The sequence below is a fragment of the Ascaphus truei genome, chromosome 4 (assembly GCF_040206685.1).
Source record: "Ascaphus truei isolate aAscTru1 chromosome 4, aAscTru1.hap1, whole genome shotgun sequence".
Lineage (NCBI taxonomy): Eukaryota > Metazoa > Chordata > Amphibia > Anura > Ascaphidae > Ascaphus > Ascaphus truei.
The window spans coordinates 218,307,653-218,328,984 of NC_134486.1; the positions used below are offsets into that span (position 1 = coordinate 218,307,653).

The 21,332-nt window shown below is 43.3% G+C and overlaps 1 protein-coding gene across 2 annotated transcripts in view; it reads right to left on the minus strand.

Moving 5' to 3' along the window:
* Positions 1-4,349: 4,349 nt before the first annotated feature.
* Positions 4,350-21,332, minus strand: part of COG2 (component of oligomeric golgi complex 2) — a 74,070-nt gene continuing 57,087 nt past the window's right edge. For both annotated transcript variants that reach the window (XM_075596879.1, XM_075596878.1), the window contains exons 12-18: positions 14,989-15,140; positions 13,808-14,008; positions 12,594-12,666; positions 11,723-11,865; positions 5,708-5,847; positions 5,188-5,365; positions 4,350-4,845 (exon numbers count right to left, since the gene is read on the minus strand). In XM_075596879.1, coding sequence (XP_075452994.1) covers positions 4,750-4,845; positions 5,188-5,365; positions 5,708-5,847; positions 11,723-11,865; positions 12,594-12,666; positions 13,808-14,008; positions 14,989-15,140 — 983 coding nt within the window. In that variant the 3' untranslated portion in view covers positions 4,350-4,749. The remainder of the gene's footprint in view (positions 4,846-5,187; positions 5,366-5,707; positions 5,848-11,722; positions 11,866-12,593; positions 12,667-13,807; positions 14,009-14,988; positions 15,141-21,332) is intronic.

Below are 21,332 nucleotides of genomic sequence, written 5' to 3' on the forward strand. Positions count from 1 at the left end.
AGCTATTATGGACACTTAAGTAAACACTCTGGACATGTATTGAGTTTCAAAACAAAAAAAGAAAACAGAGCATACATGTGTTTACAAGCACCATTCACCACTCATCATTTCTCCCACCATCTAGACTTAAGATTTACCCGAACTCTATAGATAAATGCTGGGGAACAGTGTATTATTTGTGTAGTCCTACATATTTAAATTATTTTTAATTAGGTCAATAAGTAATTGCAGATATATCACGTCTCCTGTGGTCCTATGGTTTGTGCTTTTTGGAAAATCAATATCTAAAGATAGTCCTTTTAAAAACAAATTGGTAATTCATTTGTTGGTAGCGGCAAACAGACCGTTGGAGGGAGAACGTCTTTCCACAGTTGGAACAACTGTGAAGCCCCTTCTACCAAATTCCACATCCGCCAATGAGTGAACATCCAGATGATAATGGTTAGCAAATGTGTGTAAAGACGACCAGGTTGCATCTTTACAAGTTTCCTGGGAAGATGCCTGAGCCTTTTTTGCCCATGAAGTTGCGATGGCCCTAGTGGAGTGGGCTTTTAATCCTACAGTAGGATTTTCTCCTGCTATTCTATATGCCTCAAATATAGCTGCCTTAACTTATCTAGATATGGAAGCTATGGAGGCTGCCTCACCCTTTCTGGGTCCATCATAAAGGACAAACAACCTAGATGTTTTCCTAATACTATCAGTCCTTTGCACATGTTGTTAAAGCCCTTACTACATCCAGATTGTGCCACAGTCACTCGTGGTCGGAAATAGGGTTTGGACAAAATGGGGGCCTACAATATCCTGATTGATATGAAAGTCTGACACTACTTTGGTTTGAAACCGTGGGACATGTTCTTAACACTATCTCATCCTGCTGAATCTGAAAAAAAATGATTTGCGATATGATAAATCCTGAAGCGCTCCGACACTACTAAAATCTAGAGACCATTGGACCTACTGTAAGGCAATCTGTTTATGATCGAATGCATCTAATGCAGATACTTGAACCTTAAGAGATGCTGGTTTAAAATCTTGACGCATACTTGCTAAAGGAAGTCCAGTATATCCTAGCTTTCGTAATTTACATGAAAGTATAAATGTCCTCCATATGCAATAGTAGATTCAAGAAGTGACTAGCTTTCTGGAATGCAAAAATCATCATATAACTTGATTGGCGAAACCCTGTGTCCTTAATTACATCCTTTCAAGTTCCACACTGTCAATTTAAGCAATTGAAGATTGGGGAAGCAAAGACGAGCCACGGTCAATAACACAGGGTCGGAAGAACTCACGGCTCCTCTACTGACAAGTTCTTTAAGTTCGGAAACCAGGTCTTTATGGGCTAATACAGGTCTATTAGAACCTGAGACATGTCTCCTGATTTTGTTCATTACTCACCGAAGCAGAGGGAATGGGGGGGGGGGGAAGATAACTGAGGGAATGGGGGGGGGGGGGAAATATAACTGATAAAAATCCCAGGTGACGGAGAAAGTATTCCTGGCTATGTCTTTTGGGTCGTGCCATCTTAACACCTATATCTTGCTTGTTGACAGCTGATCCTATGAGATCGACCCCATTACCTAACTGATCAAACATTTTCTTGTCTAGTTCCCATTTTCTTGGTAAATGGAATGCCTGCCGAGAAACTCTGCAGAGATGCATGGAATCTCTTCCGAAATAACCCTCGGACTCCTTGTTCCCTGTTGTCGCTTTATATACTGCAGTGATGTTGTTGTATTGGATCCTTAATCGGGAACCCCCCAAAATGGCCTGATTTAGGTGACCCCCACAATTGAGAATATTTTTTTGAAGTGGTCAGAGGTGAAAAGTGAACCAAGGCATTGTCTGTGACTGAATTTAGAAGTCCTATTATGTGCATGAATTGAGCCCTTAATCTTGCGAGTCTTCAGAACAATCGGACCTGCTTCGTAATCTTTTGGATTGTCGAGGTTGGGAATGACAATTTATTTTTCCTTGTGTCAAATAGGACACCTAAAAATTAAAGGATTTGAGCTGGTGCTCCCACACTCTGATAGGCTGTAGAGGTTTGTGAATGGGACCCTGAAACACATAAGAAACCTTGCAGCCAATGAGGAGCGCAGATTCCAAGCGCCAAACCAGCAGCGGCAAATTCAAAGATGCTCTGTACTGAATAGACACGAGCTGGCTTCAAGGATTTTCAACTCAGAAAAGTTTCTAAGTCCTGCTTTTGAGAACGTAGCAGTCACGTCGTGCATTGCATGCCGAAATCAGTTCCAGGACTTTCGTGAGTACTTACCGGTCATTGGAAAGGGCTCCTACAGAGGTCATTTTTGAGAATTTCAGTTAAAGGACGAGTTTATTCGTTAGCCCCGTTCCCAGTAAGTGTGTCAACCCTGTAAATTGTGTTACATTGTGTGTATGTCTTTTCCTGAAATAAATTACAATTTATTTTACCTCCTTGCTTTGCTCAATCAATGATCAAGGTATACAAAGGTGTTAATAAAGGAGTGAAAAGTAGCGCCAATCGTGAACAATAATAAATATGAAATAATATCAAATAGATACAAATAACCTAAAAAATAATATATATATAATAATCCCAATCTAATAGATTAATTGCAAACTAGAATATACACTCTAATAGAAAAAATGTGTACATATAAAATATATAAATAAATAGTCCGAGTGCAAATGTCCAAACCCTAAGGTAAGTCCTGATAGGTAACAACAGGATGATGTACAGGATCCACGGGGCCACGGCAGCTCTCAGATGGAAGAACCAATTCCAATGTGAAATCTATACGAACAAAAAGACAGAGAGCGCACGCACACTGTAACATTTAATATGGGGAGGGAGTGGTGGGGGAATTAAAAACACTCACAATATAAAAAAGATATTAAGGCAATTTGTGATATATAATCACCACCGAGGCAGGCAACAACTGATGACAGGTATGCAGTCCAACACCAACTGGAACAAGGCACCCGACAGCGTTCAAGATCACTCAAAGTCCTCCAAATAATGTGGTATCAGAGGAGGCCTCGATATTTCGTCCTGCACTCTCTGGCCGTAAAGAGTGCACGCAACGTGATGACGCGATGGTCTCCCGTGACAGTCCATCTTAAAGGAACCCAAGTCCACTGGCTCTCAACCTAGCTAGAATTTTTTTTGTTGTTGCTAGAAACAGCTTTTCTAGGCTTTACAACTTGAGCCTCTTGCAGAGGCTGCTCTGTTTTCTGGTCTCCTGAAACTGTAGAAGGAACAGACATGCTGCTAGCTTTCTGTCAATAAGGGAACAAATGCAGGGAAACATGTACTTTTTAAATGGCTGTCAGGTGTTTCAAACTCCCAAACAAGGGGCTAGAGATCTTCTCCAGGTGAAGCTTGTTACAGTACAATAAGGTGTGGTGATTAAATAGCAGGTGCCAAACAGCAGCTTAGTAGTAGATTTCCAAGGCAAATTGCAATTTAGCCCCAGAAACTCTATCCCGGGTTTAACAATCTGAGCCCCTTATTGAGGCTGCTGTTTTCTGGTCCCTTAAACCTGAAGAAGGAATAGACATGCTGAGGGTTTTCTATCAATAAGGGAATAAATAAGCAGGAAAACGCATGCTTTTAAATATCTGGTGTCCAGAACCAGCTCCCTCTATGGTAGGGAACTGACCGTAAGCGGCAAAAAACCCACTTCCTGTCATGACGTCATCTGACGGTGCTGAAACACTGCGTCATGACACACCACACCTCCACTCCACATAGAAGTGGCTCTCGCGGCCTCAGGGGAAGATGGCCAGCAGCGCTGATATAGAACTGTATGCGGCTTGCAATAGCATTACCATGGTGACATGAAAGCGGCCGTTCTTGGAGGTCAGCTGGGGAAACGGTAGGGAAATCACTTACTTCATTTAGGGTGGCATCAAAACGTCCCTCAGAAAAAAGTATACATGAATAAATAAAACTGTCAGGGAACCTGCCTGACATCCTCTCTTCAGCTGAGATAGGACAAGAAGTGACCTAAGGTGGCTTATGCCTCCTCAAACATATAGTGGACCCAAGAAGTGCTTGTCCTACCAGCTGTGAGGAGGAGCTATTCCATTAGTATTTGGCTGCCACAGAAGAAAAATAATATGACAAATATGACCTGTATATTTCTACTAAAGCAATTCCTTATCATAAATGTACATGTAATGTAGTTAATACATGAGCTTCCAGAACTTGAAACGATCCTGATTCCATACATTTCCGAAATCCAACTCAACTCCAATGCTACTGCAATAAAATAATCGTTTTGTGTTGAATTTATAGTAAACTGAGATTTGTAGAATAAAACGAGCAAATACCCCTAAAGAAACTGGAAGATGAATAATAGCAGCAAGTTTGGCTTTAATTTATTCACATTTTACAAAATCAGCAGTATTGCATTTGATTGTACGAAGTACAATAAAAATAACAGATTTCATCTGAACTGGCGTAGTGTAGAAAGTTTTACAGTTTTCCTCTTAAACTGTTGCATATACAAGATACTTAAATCCCCTGTATTTGGTATATAATGTTTACCCCTGTGCCACTGCAGCAAGTAATTAAATTAGGGTGTTAAAAAAAAAAAAAAAAAAAAAAAAAATTATATATTGAATATCCGGAAGCACTGTGAAGCAATATTGTGTTTTACAGGCACAAAAAAAAATGTATATGGTAAAAACAGAGAAAACTACTTATGTTCAGAAAGAAATTACAGTCATACATGGTCAGTGTATTTCCAGACTTATTTATTCGGTTGTTGCCTGCTCCTTGGCAGCACGAACCAACTCTATAAGAGCTGGGAAACTTTTGATGTCATCTGTCTGCAAGCCCAACTCCTGAATCTAAAAAGAAAGCACAAACAAATGATAGTCAATTAAACATTTTACTGAAGAAGTTTTAAGTAGTGTCTTTTCATAAGAAGGGGGAGAATATTTCAAGAAAATATAGACCATTGATGCATCTAATTATGTTATTGTTTCAGCACCTTTGGGAAAATAAATAGTGCATCCACTACTGCTTCTGGAGTAGTAAAATATGCACCAATAACCATTTAATTTCCTGTCATGTAGAAATGTCACCAAGTATCAACATTCCCGTCCTAACATACCTGATACCCCAAGTATCCACATTCCCGTCCTAACATACCTGATACCCCAAGTATCCACATTCCCGTCCTAACATACCTGATACCCCAAGTATTCAACATCCAGAACCAGCTGATGTCTGATTTTGTTGTCATCACTATTGCCTCCATTTGATACAGTATTTGATGCTACGTTTTTGCGTGCTTGTTTAAGCCTTTTCAAACTTTCCTCCATTTTCTTTACAGAGCTGAGAACATCAGATACAGTGCCATAGTACCTAAATAAAATAAATAAAGCTTTAGTCTTGCATAAAGAAAAAAGAGTGTCAATATAAAATAGTAGACTAGAAGATTTAAGGCACAACAGGAGAATAACATAGGCCATGTTCAAAGTGTCTAGGGCATGAACATACAAAATAACTTGTCCGAGTCAAACATGGCTAACAGTGGGAACCAGGTGAGGGTTTTCACTTCATAGGTTAGTCTGTTAATCATTCAGCCTTAACTTAATCACTAAAACAATTGTTACAAGGTAACAATTGTGAACACATTTGAAAAGAATAAAACCTTTTTAGATCTGCGGCTGGAGATATTTTAATGTTGATCTTTTCTTTACTTACTTTTGAGTGCTTTCAGAAAGAGCTCCTTTCAGCCATTCGTTCCTGACTGACTGCTTCAGTATATTTTTGTATTCATTTTGTAGCTGACAGAGAGGCTTAATAGCATTGTCCACATAAGGTGAAGCCTTTGTTGGCACCTCCTAGATAGCAGGGAACATATTAGCAAAGAAAACTTAGACATAATTCCACTTATCACCTTTGGATTTACAATATCGTGAAATCACTGACGCATATAACACTTTGTCTAATATTTATAAGTAGTACTTTTTCAAACTCTAGTCCATAAAATAAACCTTAGAGTTGTGGAAGGTTGACAAAAATACATTTGGTACTGCTGGTTATTTTACTTTTCAAGGAACCATAAGATTTTTTTGCCAACTTTTAATACAGCTGCAGCTAGCTGTTGTCGAACGAATCATGGGACAAAAGTGCGGCCAATTCTTTAAACACCTCGCGAGATGGTCCGCAGCAGATTTAATGGCCCATCGGATTAACACAGCGGGGTTTGTCACAGGAGACCAGGCATTTACACCTTTTTATCAGGATCATACATTGAGCAAAACAGGTAAAGTGAAATAAATTGTAAATTTATTCGCAGGAAAAGGCATACACACAATGATACACAAACTACACTTACTTGAGACCCGGGGTAAAAAACTAGACATTCCTAGCTATATGGTACTTGAAACAAGATATTCTTTAGTTGATCGGAAGTTAGCCTGAAATGTCCTGGAACCCAAATCAGCATGAAGTTCCAGACGCCACCGCTCCCTTCTCTCCAGAGTTCTTGAATCCGTTTGACCGGGACTTTGCTCCAAACGTCCCGGAACTAAAATCGGCTTGCAATCCCTGCCGCGACCGCTAAGTTCTATTATGAGAACTTGGTCCCAAAAAAGCTGGACTATATTTCGAGTTAGTTTTTCTGAAGTCGGTGCCCTACTATTCGCGCAGAGGCATCTTTTTCCACTTTCAAATTTCCAGCTGCAGTTCTAGTGCTTGAGAATCTCTCAGGTGATTGGCTGAGAGGATTTTTATAGTATTTTGGATTTCATTCACAAAATACTACAACCAATCACAGCGTGGGAACTTTCTTACTAGCCAATCAGAGCGATGCCAGCCTTGTGAAGCCGGGGTTCTGGATCATCCTAGGGCATGTGCAAGTTTGCCACCTTAGCCACTTGCTATTCTGATGTCACCCGCTGGGTTAGGCTCCTCCAGATCTGGTGTGGCAAATAGTAGTCCAGAGGACTTCCATTCAACCCTGTGGGTACTTGAGCCGTTCCCTCCTGCCCAAATGGTCTTTACACCTCAGGCATCCTCTGTGGCTTTCATGTCCGATGTCCGAGTAGACTCACTGGCACCAAGCTGGTAGCCCAGTGGCTCACTCAGAACATTGGTTCTGAAAGTCCTATCTTATAATACCGTGCACAACAGTACATTGTATACCAAACACAAATGTTAATAAAAATATACTTTTACATGTCCTAAGTCTCTGGTTAGGGGGAATAGAATAAAAAGCTGCACTTTATTTTCTATTAGCCTATATTCCCCACACACTATAAAATAGACTTTAAAAATCCCCTTATACCTTATATATGGTTGGAGAACCCATGAACCCCTGTATAGGTTCTGGGTGACCTGGGCAGTAACTGGGTATCCCCCTTAACCTGGGGACCCCTTATAGTTACAGAGACACTTTTCATCTTTTGCACCATTTACCTTTCTGGCTGTGCTGAAGCAGGGAACCCTAGCGGTGAGTCGCGCAAGCGTTTTCAAGGGGGGATAGTGCCGGGACAATGTGCCTATATGTATCCGGGAATCAAGCATGATTCTTGGTTCCTTTTTTGGGGTATCCAGTAACTCTGGAACCTGACTACCTAGACACATTCTGACAACACTTTCTCGGCAAACCCCCCCCCCCCCCTTGAAATGCATACCCTAGCAAACCCTGCTTGCTGGCATCCATGGAAAGGCAAAAACATAAAAATTATTTATTGTCGCATAATTACAGGTCATGCAAATACAACGGTTGGGCTCAAGAGCTGACACACAAACCCCAAAATCAATCACTAGACCTGCGCGAGTCTAACAGGCGATCGCAGGGCTATTATTTTGTTTTAATATTACAGTATTGTAGCAGGGGGTCTCCGGATCTGAACCGCATTGATTTCAGGTCCGGGGACCCTCTACTTCTCGAGATACACACCCTGGTATGGGGATGCCGGTATCCCAGCAATGGTAAAATCCTCTGCGTCACGTGACCGGGGAATGTAAATCCTGCAGGGTGATACTGGCACCCCATACTGGGGCCTGTATCTCGGGAAGTAGGGGGTCCCAGAGGCTGAAATCAACACGGTTCACCTCAGAAGACCCCCTGATCCCGCACACTAGTATCAAAAGCACCAAAAAATAAATAACTATAGTAGCTAGGCGCTAAATTAAAAGCTGCTTAAATTTTATTTTTACTAATAGCGTACGGGAGCTGGGGTTCTCCTGAGCTGAACCGCATTGATTTCAGCCCCTGCTTCCTGAGATAAAGCCCCCTTTATGGGGTGCCAGTATCCCCTGTGCTTTTAAATCCCCCGGTCACGTGACAGGAGGACTTGAACATTGCGAGGATACCGGCACCCCATACCGGAGTCTGTATCTCGGGAAGCAGGGGGTCCCCGAGGCTGAAATCAATGCGGTCCAGCTCAGGAGACCCCCTGCTCCCGCACACTATCAGTAAAAATAAAATTAAAGCAACTTCATTACTTTAGTGGCTAACGGCTAAGGCAATGAAGGGGTAAAGCAAGACTACCTGGTTTATTGGGGGCAGAGGGGGTGAGTGAAAGGGGTAATTGCCTAGGGAGGGTGGTTAGGCCTCTGGGGTGTGCAGTGGGAGGGGTTAACCCCTTCATTACCTCAGCGGTAATAACCGCTATGGCAATTAAAAGGTTAACCCCCTCACTACCCACCCATGGGAAACTACCTTCACTCAATCCCTCTACCCCCAATAAACATTACAATATAATGAACACCATCTCCACCTCCCCCCCCCCCCCTCCACAGGCATGTTTTTTAGATTGACAGGCTGCATATTGACTGACATAGTGGCAACTGATGCCCATAGGGCAGTGGTGTGCCATTGTGCCAATCAATTGGTTTATTGGCATTTTTTGGATTGGAATGCGTTTTTAATTTGATACTTGTTTTTTAGATTGGCAGGTTGCAGTGGCAGCTCATGCCCAAAGGGCATTGGTGTGCCACTTTGCCAATCAATGAGTTGAGGAGGTGGGGGTAGTTGCCCTGGGGATGGTGAGTAAGTCTCCCAGGTGGGTAGTGGGAGGGGGGGTTAACCCCTTAATTGCCAGTGGTTAATAACCTCCAAGGTGATTAAGGGGTTAGTGACCAGTAGTTATTTTTATTTTTTTTGGTGCCCAGTGAAGAACAGGAAGACGAGGAGGGAGAGGATGGCATTCATTCTGGATGGGGTAAGTAGAACTTTAATTTACTATATGCTGGCTGGCTAATGTTATGGTTATATTTCATTTTTTTAATAGGCAAATTAGCTATTCAATGTATTTTATTCATGTTTGTATTGTAATGTTTATTGGGGGTAGAGGGATTGAGTGAAGGGGGTAGTTGCCCCAGGGTGGTTTGTTAGGCATCTCAGGTGGGCAGTGGGAGGGGTTAACCCCTTTATTACCTTAGCAGTTAGCCGCTAAGGTAATGAAGCTGCTTTTATTTTATTTTAATAATACAGTATTGTAGCAGGGGGTCTCCGGAGCTGAACCACTTTGATTTCAGGTCAGGGGACCCCATACTTCCAGAGTTACAGGCCGTTAAAGGGTGCCAGTATTCCTCTGGTTTGTTTAAATCCCCCGGTCACGTGGGCCGTGACGCAGGAGAATTTAAACATGGCCGCCAGGATATCGACACCCCATAGCGGGAACTGTAACTAGGGAAGCAGGGGGTCCTCTGACCTGAAATCAATGCGGTTCAGCTCCGGAGATCCCCTGCTACAATATTGTATTATTAAAATAAAAGCCCTGCGATCGCCTGTTATAGGCGCGCAGGTAGAGTGACTGATTCAGTCTCTCTCTTACTGCGCGTCTCTTACAGACAAGTGAAGCCCGACAGGATTCACACAGCAGAGACCCCGCTGTGTTCATCCGATGGGCCCATTAGTCTGGCCTCACGAGATGCTTGAGGTTACCTTGCAGAACTCGCAAAGCAAATGGTCAACAGTTGTATAACAATTTATAAGATTATTACATTTTATTTTGTAATGTTCTAAAATCACAAACTGCATGACATACACAAATATCACATAAAAAAAAGCAAACCCTTCTTATAGCACTACTAAGCAGACCTAAGAACCTGGAGTACTTCAGTTAGTAAAGACACTAGCCAGGAGTCCTCAAAGCTTTATCTGCGCAATCACGCTTGATCGGCGATATCTGCCATTTACTTTAAAGGCAGGTATAACTTATTGGGGTGCAATAGCACTTTGATGGCTGCCAGCCACTAACTCTGAAAACAATGACACCGACGTTGAAGTAGGGGAGCCTGGTTCAAATCTTGGTGTCAGCTCCTTGTGAGCTTGGGCATGTCATTAAATTAGAGATTGTAAGCTTTATGGGGCAGGGACTGACAATGCCTGCAAAGTACTATGTACAGCGCTGACATACCCCTCTGGAGAGTGGGCGGAATAAAAAAAAAATTCGGTTGTATGGTAAGATGAGTGTACCCAGCCACTCATTCCAATTTTACGGCCATTCCCTACATGGCTTGGCCGGCATATGGCCCTAATAGGGACACCCTAACGTTGAGCATGCTGGTCTCCCTTCTCAACCTTTTTTTTAACTTTGCTTAAGGCGTCAGTTTTTAACAAGTAAAACAATTCTTACCCCTTAAACCTTTATCTCTTCCAACCCCTCTCTCTCCATCCAAATTATTCCCATAATACACATTTAAAGGTGGAGGGGGGTAAACAACCTGGAGTAAAACATATGTCACATTTTGTCATTTTCATTAAACATTCCATAACTGTTAGCGTTGACTTTGGAACAGAGACTGTCCTTGTTCTTTAATGGGGCTTAATGTCCTTTGTATCTGTTTCTTGGGTCATACCCCATGTTCTTTAAACATACCCTGCAGATCCTGTTTGGTGAATGCGGTGTCTCTCTCCCCCTCCTGGTCTTATTCTGATGGCGTGCGCGCGCCCCCCCCTTTTTTTTCCAGCCGTCGTTGAGTGCCCCGGCCGAATTGGGACAGATCCGGAGCCGCGTCTTTTCTATCTTTTTTTCAGGGGCATCTCCTGGTGTTCCCCCGCCTGCCGCCGTGTGTTTGGAACTTTTACGAGGTGCCGATTGGAGGCAAAATTACATTATGCGAAGCGGGATGCACGGAGCTTAACTAGCACCCGTGCATATGCTCTGACGTCATGCGCGCGCCTCTTAGAGAACTTTCAATTGACATGTTTTAAGATGTTATTGCTGCGGTGATTAGAGGTCAAAGTCTTCCATCTGTATAAGGCTGCGTCCATAGACACTGCAGCCGTGCGGAGGCACGCAGAGGCTGAGGGAAAGCGGGTGCTTTCCCTGGCCTTAGTACACGCGCTGTCCGGATGGGCGGGCCAGTGACGTCACGGAGCTGTTTCACCCTCATTGGGCGAACCGCTCACGAGACCGCCTTATCACGCGAGAAATCAGTTTGAACTGATTTCTCGTGCATCAAGTGATCCCTCCCACTTCCGCGTGCCCGCACGCCGTATAGACGCGATCACTGCCTTTCTATGGACGCAGCCTTAGAGGCATCAGAAGTGGGTGTCCTTCGCATACAAATAATGCATTGAAATGCAACTAAACATTTTACTGCATTTTATTTCATATAAACATTACAGGGGAAAGGCCCCTTTATCAGGTATTTACACATAGTCCCATTGTGTTGTTTGTCAGTAAGAAGGGCTATGTAATAAGGAATATATTGGTAATGGAGACTTGTTTTATGTGCAATACAGCTCATACCAACCTTGTTGGTCCTCCTGTAAAGCCTGGGGACCTCCAGAGCACTTTTCAAACAGGCAAAGCAGGACTCACTAAGGTCAAGGATAATTTTGTTATTGAAGGTAGACAGAGGTGTTGAGAAAGAGTTGTGTGTTTCCTCCAAAGCCCCTAGACAGTTAAAATGAAAACAAACAAGTAATTGTTTTTTTTTTCATCCAAAAAACCTACAGCAAGTACACTTTTCATAAAATTACATTAGACATTTACCTGATGAGAAAAGTATGCATAAAATACAATGAGAATTCATGCCAGTCACTTAAAAAAATGCTCAAGAGTGTTTCCTTATAACACAAAACTGAAGAGCTTGGTCTGAAAATTATTTGCTGTTGCTATTCTCCTCCACATAATTCAACTGTTCCCGTCTCCTAGGGGACCACTAGTAACAATAGGTTTTTAAGTAGAGACAATGCATCTGCACACCCATGAATGCAATTCATTTTTATAAGATTTTATTATATTTATAGAAAATCCAATTCCCTTAATCTGTTTGAAGGCCAGAGGAGAGGTGCAACAATATAAACTATACCAACTGTCTTTTATTGCACAACAATAGCTTTCAAGGATTAAATACATTTAAAAATATTTAATCAGCAATATCTTCAAAATGCTTGGGAAATGAAGGCACGAGTAGAAAGGTAAGGATCACATTGCCGAAATAAGTGTGTAATAAGATTTGCATAAACAAAAAAATGTGTTGCTTAAAAATAAATAGAGAGTGCTCTGATGCTTTATCAATGTGATCAAGGCCTTGCAGGATACGAGTAACATGATTTGTCATTGTTAAATCACGATAAATGTATGCTAATGGTCTTATGCAAATCTGAAAATCATCTCACCTGTTATTATGGACATGTTCTTAAAACCGATCTGATCAAGCTTCGGCTTAATTATTTCTGTAAACTCTGGTAACTATAAGAAATAAAACTGACAATTATTATTACTCTTCCCTCATTATACTCATCCGCTTCTAGACTGCTTGTGTCTACCCCTTTCTCATGGCTGAAACGGTTTTACTTTCTGCCCTTAACCATCTTCCCACCAAGCTTCAAACTTAAAGAAAACGCCAATGCCCCAAAGAAACATTCCCATGAAAAATAAGGACTACAAAATGTTTAATCAAATAAACAATTTGTTATATTATGTGGTCCTTGGTGCACTTCTACTTACAGTCTCAATATCCCACTCATCTTTTCAAGCCAAACATTAGTTCTCTGTGTTTAATTTGATGCCTGGTAATCTTATCCATGAAGGGAAATTGTTTATTTGCATGTACTCTATACAACCAGGGCCGGTGCAACCACTAGGCAAACTAGGCGGTCTGGTAGAGCGGCACATTTGGGGTGGCGGCAGCGGGAGGCTGGGAGCAGAGCAGGCTGCTTTCCTCTGCAGCATGACCTGCTATTTAGGTTAGTGGAGGGGGGCTGTAAAAAGAGAGGGGGAGGAGGTGGGCTGTAAAAATGCAGAGGAGCCCTAGACACTTTGACCATGGCCTATGTTATTCTTCTGTCGTGCCTTAAATCTTCTAACTGCCGTACCATTTTATTTTAAGAGCAAAAATGGAGGAGGAGTGGGGATTGGGGGGGGGGGGAGAGGGGGACAGAGAGAGAGAGAGAAAGAGAGAGGTGGTGGGGAGAGAGAGAGAGATGGTGGAGAGAAAGGGAGAGAGGGGTGGTGGGGAGAGAGAGTTAGACAGAGAGAAGAGAACAGAGAGATGAAATAAACCTAGAGTTATAAATACCCTTACACCGGCCCTGTATACAATGTCGTCAAGAGCCATCATGTCTCGCTGATTTTCTGGGAGTCTTACTTATTCAGATTATGTACCTCTCAGTCTTGGCATCCGCGCTCTTAAAAACTTCAATGGAGTCTCAAAAGTCTACTTTTAATTGAAATGTAATTTTTAGCCCCGAACTATTCCCCCACCCAGAAAAAACCACGCACTGATTTGGGTTATTGGAAGTTGGCCTCTTTGTAGTCAAATACTATAGTTATGTGGTGCTTCCTATTAAACCTGTCACATACCCACAACCACATGCTGGTGCCATCTTACCTGATCCAGTATTCGGTCTACATCTGCAACAATGAGCATGAGTTGCTGTGTTGATATGATAGGAGAAGGTTGGGTCTCGGAAGCTGATCCACCTTCTTGGTCCTCGGTAGTTGCACTTAAGTAGGTTAGATCTCTATTACTGGATGACAGTGGGATTTTACGCTCTTTGATACCTTTATCTGAAGTGACCTGAAAAGCCAGCTAGAAAAAAAGTAGAACGCAAAAATTAACACGAATGAATTATTTCTATGCTTGTTACCAAACCATTGCATTTCTCAAGGAAAGGACAGATATTGCTTTATATTTTGTCTCGCGTTCTATTTAACATGTTGCATAAAAGCCTGCAATTCAATGTCATTAACACTTTCATACGTTGTAGTTCAAAAGAGAGATTTCTCAGTTACATGCAAGCATGCCCAGCAAGCAAAGGTAAACCACAAAATGTTCCTACACCCAAACACCCCCCGAAAGAGAAAGATACAAATATTAATACAGCATTTTTTTTTTTAAAGTGTGATTTGAAGGGATGTGCATTACCATAATTTATTTTTACTTTTGTATATAAAAGGTGATACTCTCAACAGTATAGGAAGTATTATGAAGTATCAATATATTTAGAAGGAAGTTCTCATACTGAGCACATTTCCCACAAGCCTCAACTGTGTTATTAGCTTTCAAAATATGACAGATCTATTCCCCAAGGTATTTCTAAGAATACATTTAAGATTTTACAGTACTGATATACTGAATGTTCTGCTAGCGTCCAAGCAGAAAAATACAATGATCCATGAAAAAAATAATAGGATAGACATTTTGTGTGGATGCATCAAGGAACATATAGAACATATTAGAGATTTGTTTTTTTATTTAAAGAATATGTATCTATCACAACCTGATTCCCTGAAGCGTTTTGCTTGCACCATAATCTCCACTTCACTGTGATTGAAATGTTTACTTCGAGTTGCTGTAATCATGGTGTAGGTAACTGTACTAAGAAGCAATTATACAATACAGTGCTAAAAAGAAGAGTACTGAGTGTGTTTAAGAAAAATAATATCAATAAAGATATGTAACAATCCCCAGACATGAAGGGACTTAGATTACAGCATGACTGTCTTCCTCAAACATATTTCATGAAATGTCTTGTCTAGAACATGTTGTCTACACATCTGTTTTCTTACCTCTTTAATGAACAAAGAATAACGTGCTAGCATTTGCAGGGTTAGTTTCCAAAACCGATGAGTCAGCAGAGGTAAAAAGATCTGATCAGACCAGCATGCTGTCAGGCAGGTCCACAGGACGTGGGATGCTTGAAGGCAATAAGCGCTACCAGCTGAGTGGGGGAAAAAAATTGCATTTGGAAGGGCTATGATGAACAAATGACAGACAACCAAGATTAGACTGTGCAAAAATACAGTAATGGGTGAAATACAACACAATACACATTTAAAAAAAAGAGAAACGAGGACTTCCGGTGACGTCATCTGGCATGGTTGACTGCTGAGAAAGCTCCAGGGACCCGCGCTAACAAACGCAATAATTGACAACTTTCCCCCGAGTTTCCCCTACTCTCTCAACCATCACCAGACGGAGGAACAAGGGGACGATGCAGGCGAGAGTAAAAAAAAACACAAACCAAGGAGAGGCGAAATACTTTCCCCCTTCGCAGAAAAGCCCCGAGGTAAGGGCTGGGATGCAAGATGGCGCCGGCGCACGAGGCTCTCCCCCGCAGCCAAGGGAAGACCCCAACCCAGAGGACCCGATCTCAAGATCCTACATGGAGGAACTTATGACAACTATGCACAATAAGTTGCACACATCGCTACAGAACGACCTTAAGGCGGTAGTCTCTGAACTGAAAAGAGAGATATCAGGCCTGGCAGACAGAACAGCCGAGCTGGAGCTCAAGCAAGGAGAGGACCGCCACAGACTGATGGAGGCAGAAGACGAAATCCTCCGGCTGGGAGAAGAGGTTGCGGGGTTAAGGAGGAGATGGAGGACCACGAGAACCGGGACAGGAGGCAGAACCTTCGAATTCGGAACGTCCTGGAGTTGGTTCTCCCGGACCACCTTCGGCCCTACCTGACTAAACTCGTCACCACAGTCTGCGGCGAAATGGATCAAAGGGATCTCGAAATCAACCGGGCGCACCGGGCCCTAGGACCTAGGTCGGATGACCCACATAGACACCGGGACCTAATAGTCAGATTCCATAGCTATACGACTAAGGAAAAGGTCCTGAATGCCTGCCGAACATTGGACACTGTAGTCTTCCAAGATGAAGTCCTCCAGGTATTCAGCGATCTATCTAAAATCACGGTAAACAGGAGGCGAGAGATCAAACCACTAACCTTATTCCTGCGAGAAAACGGAATCAGATACCGCTGGGGGTTTTGTTCAAGCTTATTGCTTCTAAAAACGGAAAGTTCCTGGCCCTGAGGCGACCGGAAGAAATGCCCTCATTTGCCAGAGCACTGGGACTCTCAACCCCCTACCTCGTGGTCGGAACCCGAGCGACCCTCGGGAGACACCGAGGAGGGAGACAGATTAATCCGCTCCTCCCGGAGAATTGCTGCACAGACCCAAAGCAGAAGTAAGTGATCCCTTCATGCCCAAAATCGCTTGACTGTGTCTGACATTCCTAGTTGGCCGTTGCCACTTACCTGTGCTCTACCATTGCACATAGTCCCCTACGTAGAAGCCGCGAGGAGCCCCAGAGAACCCCAACAACATCAGGCCCACCTTACACCTCTTTGCTTGGAAAATGGGACAGGAAGCCCCCTCACCCACAGGATTACCTTCCATTCGGGCATCGGATCCTAATAGGCGTCGTTGGAGGAGACTGGTCCCCCCATTCAAGCACCTGGAGGCCATGGTTAGGGGGAGATGGCGGGAAGACTGATAGGGATCAAGCTGATCAATCCGACCCGACCCCCCACGTCCTCTCCCCCAAATCTCGCGCAAGGACACACTCACGACAAAGAGAAGCCCGCTCGCTTGGAGAAGGCGTCCTTGCCTCATCCCGCGGTCTGTAGAGGGATATTGGGGTGAATAGGGAGGGGGGACTCAGGCCCAAACATCTAACGGGCCCGTAAAAAGAGGCTTAAACCCGAGTAGATCCCGCACTTAAAGGAACCCTGATTTTGGTGTCCACGCCAGAGACTGATTCAAGAACAGTTGCTCTGACCCATACTCCCTGTTATATTTTTTTGCCCCGCATAGAGATGCTTGACCATATGTTAAAAAGGGTCACGATAGGGCTAATTCCGCCCTAGTAGGTAAATCTCTGTGCCCCCCCTTCCTCACCGTTAAAACCTCAATATAAATATGTATCCCTTTCAGTCTATTATGCACACTGCAACCCTTTCCCTCCCCTCCCCATCCTCCTTCTCCACCCCCCTCCCTATCCCCTATCTCCCCTCCACGCACCCTCTTTCCCTTCTCCCTCCCCTCTCCCCCCCTCACTCAAGGTTTACAAGGTCTAAACCTATACTGAAGCATTGCTCTGCTAATTGAAACAGATCTCTAAAAATGCACGGCTGGAACAAATGCAGTCCCACAGAATAGGACTAGGATAGATGGTTCTTGACTGTACTACTTGAATAAATGTCTGGGAAAATATACAAATGCCGCTCTCAAAGTATACCCACCCTTATCCTTACCCCCCTCAGCCTCCCAAGGTGTCAGGATTCAAAGGTTAAAGAATCTATGCTTGTCAATGTAAAATTCTCATGACTATGATATGCAGATATTAAGGCGCCCTGCCTAATGTGATTTGTCCCGTGTTCAGCCTTTCCCTCCCCCTTCTCCTTCACGGTTTTAAGCTCACATTGCTAAGATCCACTGCTAGAGAAGCTAAGTCTGCTGGTTAATGTGTATATACAGATGTCTTCACTTTCTCCCAATGTTTTATATGCTGCCCTCTCCCTCCCCCTCCCTTCCTCCCCCCTCCTCATCCCCCCCCCCCCTCAAGTGTTTAAGAATTACATGCTAGCTCAGAATATTACTCCTGCAGTTGAAATGTGCTTTATAACTCTCACCTGAGTCAGTGAGGGAAGAAGCCCACAAACAATGCATATTCATGTTGCCCTCCTCTCCCCCCCCCCCTCACCTTCACCCCCACCCCCCTCACCCTCTCAGATAGCAGAGGATCTGCTTATAAATGTGATGTTGAAAAATTGTGTCTGCTGGGAACACCCCCTCACAACTTACTATTGGCTGACTCTTGAACGGCCCCCCCTCCCCCTTCTTCCCCCACCCTGCCCTCCTTCCCCTTCCTCTCCCCACCCCTCCCCCACCTCCCTCCCCCCTCTTCTATACCCAAATGCCAGTCCAATATCAGAGTATATCTCTGGACTTGCAAACAACCTCAAGCAAAGTAACCAACTTCGCTTATAGTCTGAGGGACTAGTTATACCTGGAGACTAACAGAAGACCAGGTCGTAATGAGATAGCATTACAAGCTTCTCTGGGCTCCCTCTCAAAGGACCCTTGTATACTCTCAAAGGACCCTTGTATACTCATTCCCCTCCTCCCCTCCCCCACCCCATCCAACCCCATCCAACCCATATGAGATTGGAGAAAAGGAAAGGGAACCCAGATAACCACTGCATCCCCACCTCTCTCTGGCCTGTCGGCGGGCGACACCGGACGTATTCTCCCCAGGGTCTTAAACCCTAGTAACCGGTCTTTAGTCAAGACCGGTCTTGAACTTTTAATACCTTGACAAGGTCTGCTTTCTTGCTCCAACTATCCCTGCTGATACTGTCCCAGCAGGACCCCCCCTCCCCCCCTGCCTGACCCCCCTTCCCCCCCCTGCCTGACCCTCCCTGGTTAGCTACCCCTGAGTGTCAAAGTGAGGAAGAGACCACTGATCCTCGTAATATGGGAACTGCTCCCTCTAAAGCCCCGCATCAGACCGACTCTAGTGGGAAGGGAAAGGTCCTAAAGCCCGATAAGAACAAGGGAAGCTATGGCTAAACAAGGAACAATTAAACTAGTATCCTTAAACGTAAAGGGACTACAGAACAATAGGAAAAGGAGGCTTGCCCTTCGAGAATTGAAAAAATTAAACAGTGATATTGTTTTTCTCCAGGAGACGCACTTTACATCACAGGAGTCACCCAAAACCTTCCAAAATACATTCCCTATGAGTTACTACTCATCATTTAGCAGTAAAAAAAGGGGAGTTGCCATTTTGATCCGGCAGGGCACTCGATTCAATTTAACAAAAATAACAACTGACCCAAAGGGTAGATTTATTGTGGTGTATGGCTCACTATCAGGATCCGCAGTCGCCCTGATTAATCTCTATGCCCCCAACGAGAACCAGCCGAACTTTCTAAAAAAAATATTAGAAGAGGTTGACCCTGAATACTTGTCATCACTAATAATAGCAGGAGACTTAAATATGGCACTCAACCCAGCTGAAGACAAATCATCTACCCCAGGACGCCCACATTCAACCCAAACATTAAGGTTGGGGAAAATATTTAAAGATATTATAAAGGAATTTTCTTTAGTGGATATTTGGAGAGCACAGCATCAGGGACAAAGGGACTACACCTTCTTCTCGGCCCCTCACCAGATCTATTCCCGTATTGACTATTTCCTTGCTACCAAGAATATCCTAGATGCAACGGCCAACGCTGACATAGGCCCAATTACTTGGTCTGACCATGCCCCCATTTTTTTGAACCTCACGACCCCATTTGTAAAAACATTTTCCTACAGCTGGAAATTAAATGACTCCCTATTAAACAATAAAGAGGTAGAAAGGAGATCAAAATAGCCCTGAAGGATTACTTTAGACTGAACCTTGGCACGGTCGAATCCCCAGTTACCTTATGGGAAGCCCATAAGGCGGCAATTCGAGGTACCTTTATCTCAATAGCATCATATAGGAAGAAAGTCAAAATAAAACTAATCAAAGAGCTAACAGACAAAATTATAAAACTCGAGCAGCAACATAAACTAAACCCCTCTAGGAAAATCTATAAATTATTGTCAGCTGCTAGAAGCGAATTGAAGGACATCCAACTAGAAAACGTAGAAAAAGCTCTCAAATGGACAGGTCAGAGGTATTTTGATAAGGGGAACAAAGCAGACAGACTTCTTGCTAGCAAGATAAGATGCATACGAAAGAGATCACAAATTACAGCGATCAAAAATAGGTCTGGTGAGATAATTTACAATGAGAAAAAAATAGCAGAAGAATTTGCCACATTTTATACCAAATTATATAACTTAAGAACTCGCTCCGCTAACCCACACTCTGCCGATTTGGCGGCAATCGTAGACTATCTAGACGATTGTAACTTACCCTCCCTAACAGAGCAGGAAAACACTATGCTGAATGGGAAAATCACACTAGAGGAACTGACAGCGGCAGTGAAGGCATCAAAAACATCTAAAGCGCCGGGACCTGACGGTTATACACATTTCTACTATAAGAAATTCCTACCTATATTATCACCCCACCTATTAGACCTGTTCAACTCATTTATGGAAGGGAATCCAATCCCAGCATCAATGTCCTCAGCTAATTTAGCAATTATCCACAAGGACGGGAAAGATCCAACCCAGTGCGGAAGCTATAGGCCCATATCCCTGCTGAACAACGACCTCAAACTATACAGCAAGATACTTGCGAATAGGCTGAACCCCATTTTACCTAGACTAATTCATTCGGACCAAGTTGGGTTTGTCTCGGGGCGTCAAGCCGCGGACAACACCCGTAAAAGAATAAATATAATCGATCATGTTCACATGTCCAACACAAAAGCGATGCTACTGAGCCTAGATGCAGAGAAGGCATTCGACAGAATAGACTGGCTATTTCTAGATAATGCCTTGAAAAAATTCGGCTTTAAAGATACTTTCCTGGAAGGTGTCCGGGCTCTTTATCAGAATCCTTCCGCTGCGGTCAGACTCCCAGGCGGAACATGCGAGAGATTTCAAATCAAAAATGGTACAAGGCAGGGCTGCCCCTTATCGCCTCTCCTCTTTGCCCTCACGATTGAGCCACTTGTGACCAAAATACGTAATAATGTAAACATACAGTTCATTGATATAGGAGAAACAAATTATAAAATATCCCTATTCGCTGATGATATCATTCTAACTTTGTCCAAACCCCAAACTTCCCTTCCGAACCTTCAAAAGGAACTGACGGACTTAAATAAACAGTGGAAAGTCTGAAGCCCTAAATATCAGCTTACCAGAAGTCGAAGTGAAACTACTCAAACTGAATTTTAGCTACAGATGGTGGTCTTCATATATTAAATTCCTGGGAGTAAATATATCAAGGCACTATCGAGCTTTATACCAAGATAACTACCCAGCTCTCTGGGAAACAATCAAAAAAGACTTGGACCAGTGGGAAGGTTACCAGATTTAATGGATTGGGAGAATAACATCTATTACGATGAATATACTCCCTAGATTACTATACTATTTTCAGACACTCCCAGTCCATGTACCTGGCACTGATCTAAAAATCATACAAAACAGAATGTTTAACTTC